At 36.2% G+C, this 8,955-nt stretch overlaps 1 protein-coding gene across 2 annotated transcripts; it reads right to left on the reverse strand.

Moving 5' to 3' along the window:
* Positions 1-1,499: 1,499 nt before the first annotated feature.
* Positions 1,500-8,678, reverse strand: LOC120083721 (Ssu72-like family protein). 2 transcript variants are annotated; one of them, XM_039039573.2, is made up of 4 exons: positions 8,177-8,678; positions 7,875-8,020; positions 1,896-2,014; positions 1,500-1,809 (listed from the first exon to the last, which is right to left on the reverse strand). In XM_039039573.2, the coding sequence occupies exons 1-4, from the start codon at positions 8,389-8,391 to the stop codon at positions 1,708-1,710; spliced, it is 582 nt and encodes a 193-aa protein (XP_038895501.1). In that variant the 5' UTR covers positions 8,392-8,678; the 3' UTR covers positions 1,500-1,707. The 2 variants fall into 2 exon arrangements, with proteins under 2 accessions (XP_038895501.1, XP_038895502.1); XM_039039574.2 differs by having other exon boundaries at positions 1,896-1,951; positions 8,177-8,672.
* Positions 8,679-8,955: the final 277 nt, after the last annotated feature.

Raw genomic sequence — 8,955 nt, forward strand, 5'->3', positions numbered from 1 at the left:
TTATGTATTGTGGAGGGGCTTCATATTCAAACTTATATGTAACTCTCATTATAAGATTTAAACTCTGAAGAACTGGCATTTGTAACCTTGTAAATGTGAGATTTAAGTTCTTCATACTTCAATGTACCCAGCACAATGATTCCTGTTAACTCACCCCCAGTATACAAACTTTCATTCTCATCCCAATCACCTCCATATCGAATAAGTAGATACTTTTTTATCATTCTACAAAGCAAGAGAACATTTGTTATTAAATTGTACAAGCAATTGAAATGTACTCTCATTAATCTCGCTCTCTCTCTTAATCTCACTTTCTCTACTCTTACTCTCTCTCACTCTCGTTCTATCTCTCGCTCTCTCTCCCAATACAAAATCTCATAATGCTCAATTCCTACCTTTCCAGAAATAACATAGCAAAAATGATGAAACGAACTCAAAATAATGAAACACCGTTATGAAAAACCTATTCTGTTCTGAAAAAGCCTTGTCTTGAAAATTCTCGTTCGAGAAAACTCCGTTCAACAAAACTTAGTCGAAAACCAAGGAAGTAATCACCATTGAAATTGAGAGTTTAAAGAAATCATCATGGTATTGTGTTTAGGTATTATTGATTTGAGGCTTCAGTCGTGAAAATTGTCAAATCATTCGTACACTGACAACAAATCACATCAAACCAGGGAATTTAAAGCGAGAGTGAGAGCGTTTGACCAGACAAAAGCGAGACTTATAACCTAAGGCACTTGTGAGGGCAATTTACGTAATTTGAAATCGTGATGATGTCAACAGAGGGTCAATTGACATTATTTTTTAAAGATAGATCATTTGACATTTTGAGCCCAAAAAATAGATCATCCATACAAATTTCCAAAATTTCCTTCTTTTTATGCACACTTTACGAGGAATCCCTATTTAAATATTTATTAAAAAAATCCTAATTTCCAAATATATATAAATATATCTTTTCCTTTTCATGGGTAAAACCCTAAAACCATATTTATATTTAAATATATAACTATATTTAAATTCTTTTTCCTTTTTAAAACCCTAGAACCGATAATTGTATATATATATATATATATATATATCGTTTTTTTCCTCTTCCTTTTCCAACTTTCCAAAAATCCCCAAATTAAATCTCAACCAACCAAATTAAATCCAAATACAATCCAAATAAACACCTACCTTTCCAAACCCTTTAATTAATTTAAAACAAAACACTAGTTCCTTGTCATACTAATTTATGGTTGAATTATTTAAACACACTAACTCAATTTTATCTCAACTTCACAACATAATTCAAGAAAATTAAATAAAATTTTCCTAAAAATTTTGAATTGTTATACAATTGTTCAAATTAGAATCCAATTTTTGAACATGCTATCAAACACATTTAAAAACATGAAATACAACTTTGTTTTCTTTAAATCCCTTGTTTTCAAAATTATATTTTTAAATTCTCCACGAAACAAGCACTAATTTTTTCACTCAAGAATCAAAGAAGCAAAAAAATATATCAAAGTGAATATAACTCAATAGTAATTAACATGTATTCTTTCCTAAAAGTTTAAATTCAAATCAACTAAAAAAAAATAGAGTACTAAAAAGACTTGCTCAAATTTTTCATAAAATCACATTCGAATAGCAAAGAGTCGATGTATGCAAACTCCATGTACTCAAACTCCGTGTACTCCGAGTATCTTACTGTCTTCAGTAAAAGGAAATGCTATACAACAGTTTTCTTCTTTGTTGTTTCTCGAAGGTAATCACGATGTCATCTATAGAATCTTCCCATGATTCAGTTCGTTCAAGCTATCATGAAAAAATAATCCATAAAAATCCATCGACACAAACTGATAAAGAAAAAATAAAATAAAAATAAATCAACAGAGCTAGACCTCCTGGCAAAGATCAAAAATAAGCCGTGCTCCTATAGCTGCCTCCTCGTGGTTATCTTTTACCTCCAAATTAACAATCAGTACAGTTTTCATCAGTGCATGATCACGGGTGTTCAAATCTGCTCAATTATTGCATAATTGTCATCAGACAGTTGAGCAGAAACCAGCCCACTTGATAAATGAGTAATATCAGAAGTATGCAGGAACATGAACACACAATGAACACCAACACAAGCTTATGTTGCAAGAAAACGTACAAGTCATCAACAATTCACTCAACGCAACAATTCACTCAACACCTTATTGTTCTTAGGATTTGGAGATCTTTGAGCTAGTTTCAAGGCTCAAAATCAACAGGCAGAGAACTACTATTTCGGGATAAATCTTGACAAGAGCAAATAAAAGCATTGGTTTTTATTTTGTTTTATTTTATTTTTTATGTTCTCGAGGTGAGAGATTCACACTCAAACGTGGTTCTCTCTGACATCCCAATCTATTACCTTCGAATATTCGAGCATCTTGAAAGGTTATAAAGAGTTTGGAGAGATCCATGTGAGTTTTCTTTTGGAGAGGAGCCTCTAGAGAGAGCGGCAACATTCTTGTAAATTGGAAGGTCACATCATTCCTCACATGTAGAGAAGGCCTAGGTATGGGTCTCTTTTAAGGAAAATGTCACACCCCACCTCAAGTTACCTCTACCAAACCAAAGACATGTCATGTTGACAACAAATCCCAACCTAACTATGGAATCCATTACTGAACTTACAAAAGCTAGCTCTTTTCAAAACAATAGGTGGCTAGCAAAAACTTCCTTAAAACAAAATCCATAAATAAAATAATAAAAAGAATCAACAGCATTACTCTTAAAAGCCGGATAAACCACCTGAAAAGAAAACACACTCTCAGATAATTTGTTTCATATTCCAACTCCACCATCAAGTGTGCCTAATCGCATCCATCTTATCAATCAATTCAAAAATCGACAACTAGAACATAGTCATAAATCAATAGCAGAAAATATTTGAAGTTTCTTTCTACAAAACCATAAAAAAATTGGAAGAATAATACAATGTCGTCAAAACTAATGCTAGCCACTCTAGTTTCAAAGACAAACAAATTACTAAATTTACAATGTAAAATGAAATATGACACGCAAGTTTTTTTTTTTTTTTTTTTTTTTTTTTTTTTAGAAATAATTTAATAGATGAATGAAATATCTAAAGTTTTAAAAGGAGAACTAGCAGGATTATGAAAAATTCCTCCAATTAGATACAAGGAAATTTAAGTTGAAACTATTGAGGGGTTGTATACTTTTACATCAAAAAAGAGCATTGAAACTAGATGATTCATAAACATCCCAGGGGATCTTTCTTTTCCTTAAAAACCCTTGAATTTCCCTCTCCCCAAGGGTGGCTCTGATTATACTAGTTCATAGATGCCCTTGTGTTGTCGTAAAAGAGTGATCAACGAACAACTCTCTGAACCAGGCATTAATGTCCAAAGGAGCAATAATTTGCCAACCAAAAGCATCAAACAAATCAGCCCAGATTCCAGCAGTAAATAAACAATGGAAGAAGATGTGATTTTGGGATTCCTTATCCACTTTGCAAAGGCAGAATCATGAGGGAAAACAATGAAGCCAAGGACATCATTTTTTACCCTATCCAACGTGTTACAGCAGGAGTCGATTATTTCCCAAAGGAGAAACTTGACTCTCTTTGTACAAGGAAATTTCCACAATTGTTTGTAGAGGTCCTCAATGGATGAAGTTGTATCTGAGGCAAGGTGAGAAATTAAGGACTTGACAGAAGAAAGGCCGCTGTTATATCCAATTTCCGGATCTATATGTCATCCCTCTGTGTGAGATTGAGAGTGGGAATGAGTTGAGAAAAGGAGGCCCATTCAAAAATTTCATCCTCCAAGTTCCTTCTATAGTTCAACATCCAAGAGTGATCAATACTTCAAAGATCAGCAACGAAGGCTTTTTTAGACTCAGCAAAATAACTTGGGAAAGACCTTGTGGAGAGCTTCGGTCCCATTCCATTGGTCAAGAGTCAAAAGGATGTGGATTGTCCATTTCCAACAGAGCATCGAATATTACCATGAATGATGTCCATCTATTTGCTAATGTGGAGCTAGGGACTTCGTGAAGATACATGGAGCTTCAAAGCTGGTATTTTATCGAAGTGTTGGAGCCAAACTTAGCCCTCATTAATTTTCTCCATAAGGCATTTTTTTCCTATCTAAAACACCAAGTCCACTTGGCTAACAAACGTCTGCTTCGAAATCTAATGTCCACAACGCCGAGCCCTCCTTCAAATGGAAGCTTGAGTCTGTCCCAATGAAAGAGGTAAGCTATTTTTTTGACGCGACTCAATTTCCATCCCAAAGGAAAAAACTCCTTTCAAATTTGTTCAATTACAACAGACAGGGCTTGAAACAGAGAGAGATGGTAGATTGGGAGGTTGGATAATGTAGTAGCATTCAACAAAGTTAGTCTACCTCCCTTGGATAGGTTGCTGTGATGCCATGAGTGAAGTCTTTTATCAATTTTCTCAATAATAGGCTGCCAAAAGTTTGATAGTGATGGTTTACCATATAACGGAAGGCCCAAATATTCGGCCGGCCAAACTCCCCCTTTGCAGTCATGCTTGCTGGCTATAAAATCCACCCAATCATCTTCACAATTAATGCCCGAAAATTCAAATTTGTCTATTAACATTGAGACCCGATGCCTTCTCAAAAAGAAAAAAAAATAGATGAGCTGCCTTCTTTGTTGGTGCCTAGATGCGTCATCTTCTTTGTTGGTGGAGAAAAGAATGGTGTTATCGGCAAATAGGAGATGGTTGATTTGAGACATGTCTTAGAGAGAAGCCTTTGACAGAGCCAATGCTAGCTGCCTTTGTGAGGATATAACTTAAGGAGTCCATCAGAATAATAAATAGAAAGGGCAACAATGGATCTTCTTGCCAAAGGCCTCTAGTAGCTTTGAATCTATTACCTTTGATGATGATGGAGAAATTGGTTGATGAGATGCAACCTTTGATCCAGAGTCTCTATTTGATACCAAATCCTTTCACTTCCAAAATATCATCAAGGTATTCCCAATCCACTTTATCAAAAGCTTTTTCCACAACAAGCTTGATGAGAACACCTTGAGTTTTCGTCCTATACCACTGTTCTACGATCTCACTGGCAATGATCAAAGCATCCAAAATTTGTCTAACCTCCCAAAGGCCGATTAGTAATCCATGATAGTTGAAAAGATGACTTTTTTGAGACAATCGGAAAGTACACGGGCGATGATCTTGTAGAGGCAAATGGTGAGACTAATGGGTCTATAATCTTCAACTTTTCTAGCATCCCATGTCTTTGGAATAAGGCAAATATATGTTTCATTCACATTGCAATTGACAATGTATTTTTTTTAAAAAAAAAAAAAAAAAAAAAATCTTGAAACACTCTAATTAGCGGGATTGAGAATGTCAATGTTCCAAGACTTCTTAAAGAATTTTGTTATGACACCATCCGGTCCAGGGGTCTTGTCGGTTCCTAGAGCCTTTACTGCCATCCAAATTTCATCTTCTAGGAAAGGAGTCTCTAAGCTGGTGGCTTGTTCAAAATTTGATGGATCCCAATCAAGATTTTGAGGGAGAAGTCTTCTGCCCGGTTTTTTGGTGAAGAGATGCTTGTAAAAGTCTGCAGACTCGACCTCATTATCTAAGAGCAAACTTTTCATTCTGTGAGTTCAGGATTTCGGTTATGGCACTTTTACGTTTTCAAGCAGCAACATATCTGTGGGAAATAGTGGTATTCTCATCCCCTTCCAAGAGCCATTTGGCTTTGCATTTGTGACACCATGTAATCTCTTCATCAGCAACAATGGATAAAGGCATTTCTTTAATCTCTGTTCTTCTATTATTGAGGGCCTCCGCGACGATATTATCAACCTCTCGTCCTTCATTGTCAATATGATCCAGTGCTGTGAGGGTTGTTCTCTGTGACATATTGTTACAAAAGATGGACTGATTCCATTCCTTTGAGACAATCAGCCCTCTGAGCTTTTGATTAAATCCATGACCAGGCCAACCACTCATCCGGTGCTCCACCGTTGCTCTACAAAGGGAAGAAATTCTCAATCAACCACTGCTTTACAAAGGGAAGGGATTCTCTGTGATTGATCCACCTGTTCTCGAATTTGAATGGTGTAGGTCCCCATTTTTGGTCGGGGGTTATGGATCTAACCTCTAAAAACAAAGTCAAATGAATATGGAGATTCTACATAGAAAAAACAGTTGTGTGGAGTAGCATTGTTGAAAAATATGGTATTTCCCACTTCAGCATCAAACTGGCCACTATTTCTCTCAGGTTTGCCAAAGGCCTCTTGGAAATACATTATGCAACATGGGCTGATCTACGACATCTTCAACGTGGTAGAAGATGGTAAATCCACTCATCTTTTGTCCAATTTATGGATTGGTTCTTTCCCTTCAAAGGAAGCTTTCCCTAGGCTTTTCATCTTATCTCTCTGGAAAGAGGGCACTGTTTCTAACCAGGGGAACCATACCGATGCCTATTGGATCTTGTATTTTGAGGAGAAACTTAAATGAAGAGGAGTTCGTTGAATGGCCAAGCATAACCTTTTCTAGTGGCAGATCATGAAGACTATTGGAGGTGGAAGATAGACACAGAAGGCACCTTCTCATCCAAATCCTTAGGCTGCAACCTCCCATCCCGCGACCCCCTATCTCATAGGTCACAGCTCCTTATATATACCTCTACGGAAGATGTCTGTCATATCCAAAAAAAGATAACATTCTTCATTTGGGAACTCAGCCATGGCTGCATAAACACAAATGATGCCCTACAGAGGAGAGCTCTGTGGATTTCCACTTCACCTAATTGGTATATCCCTTGCCAAAAGAATGGAGAAACCTTACAACATCTAATGATGATGGTTGCCAACATAAGCATAACTTGCCGCTTGAGAAGACACCTACTGCAAACCACATCTAATAACAGTTAAGAAAATTCAACCTACTACAAATGTTTGTTGCCAACCATGAGCATAACTTAAGAGTTGAGGAGGTCCCTATTCCATTCCTTAGGTCAAAGTTCAAATCCAAATCTCTCATCCTTAACAGTACATACAATATATGATTGCTAATACAATATTAAACCAATGTGAAATCAGAAATGTCATAAATGAAGGAGAAAGTCTGATTTGAATAAAATATGAAATTTTTTTAACATTTCTCGCCAGATTAATTGCCCCCACTAGGCTCCTACCTAATGTTTATCCCCTTGATTCTAAATTGGCCCATTTCCTCTCTACAAGTACAATTTCCTCACAGGAAGTCATTCGTCAAGAATTCATTATTCATGACTTCTATTAATAATTAGAAAAAGTTAGGAAAAAAGAATTACCATGCTATTATTAATGCATGTGAATTCAAATCCTTACCATGCCGTCAGAAACAACGCATCAGTTTCAGACTTTGTATATAAGAGGAAATTAATACTTATTAAAAAAAAAAAAAAAAAAAAAAAAAAAAAAAAAAAAACCCTTCCCAGCAGTGTTTTACTACCCATGGCTTCTTTTTTTTTTTTTTTTTTTTTTTTGGGACAAGATGTTACCATACTATTATTAATGCACGAAGCTCAAATCTTTCCAATGCAGCCAACAATAACACATCGGTTTTGAGACTTTGAATATAATAAGCGTAATTTAACACTACGCATATATAGCCATTCAAAATAAATGTTTGAAAGTAAATCGAGGATTCTACTATTGTAGAGTGCAGTGCCATTAACTTTCACATGAGCACTAAAATGAGCATAGATAAACTGAGATAAAGGTTGTACTATCAACTCCAAGTCAGAAGTTCCATTATCTCAAATCCTCATACCTCAGTTGTACTTGAATAAAGAAAAAAAAAATCAACTCTTAGAAGAATAAATTGAAGTAGGCAAATTAACCTTCAATAACCATATCAAAGACCTTTTCTTCAAAAGTAAATACCACGTCAAAGGAACCGTCTGCTGCATTATCTTGCCAACGTTGAGGAGCCGTTTTGACAGCTGCATTTCTTTTAAGCATGGGCAGAATGCCGTTACGTTTGTATCTATGCACGTTTTAAGGTTAAATTACAATTGAGGAGACTCCAACAAATTTAAGAACGTGAAAGTAACTAAGAATGCTGAAGACGAGAACATAGTGCCCACCAGTCTTCGGGTCGTTTTCGGGGGAGGAATGCTAGGGAGGGGGAGAAAAAGGATACAGTTCAGGATCTTTTCGACGGAGATCATCGAACATGTGCTTGTAGGGGGTACCGAAATCGTATACATTGGGCTCCCGGAGAGAAGGTCCAGGAAGCTTCACGTGAGCCCCAGTCCCATAGGATGAAACGTTGAAGCCCTTGTTTTTTAGTATAGAGTGAGCCTCCATGCTTCGATTTTGGTTGGATGAGCAAACCATTGCATAACGATACTTCATGGTGAATTTCCGATTCCGATATTACTAAAATACAGTACGAGAAACGGGAAACGAGGCGTGGGAGCAGCCAGTACGATCACGATCAGTAGCGATCACATTTCAATTTGGAACACTCGGCTGGAAATTGGGGTAAATGCCAAATATTAATTAGGGCAAGAAAATCCCATTTTTATCTTTGGGTGAGTGGTCCGAAGTTTCTTGGTTGTTTGGGGTCATTGGCTGGGCTTAGGATGAGCACCTCCGATTTGAGAAAAATTTTGGAAAATTGGACCAAATGACCCAAAAATAAAAAATCTTTCTACCAATTATCTTTTGTTCATATGAAATTCTAAAATTACCTCCAATTTTCAAAAACCTTCATATCAAAGTCTTCTATTTCTTCCTTCAACCATTTCTCAAGCATTCAATATATATTCAATGCAATACCAACATTCCATCGAAGCATTTATTCACAACTAATATTCTACCAATAGCATTTATTCCCAACTAATATTCTACCAATGGAAGGTCATTCTCAGTATTAACTTTCTGTCAAACTCCCCACAAAATTCTCTCATTGTGTCT

Source organism: Benincasa hispida, chromosome 8, assembly GCF_027475165.1.
Source record: "Benincasa hispida cultivar pf3 chromosome 8, pf3_genome.v1.1, whole genome shotgun sequence".
Classification (NCBI taxonomy): domain Eukaryota; kingdom Viridiplantae; phylum Streptophyta; class Magnoliopsida; order Cucurbitales; family Cucurbitaceae; genus Benincasa; species Benincasa hispida.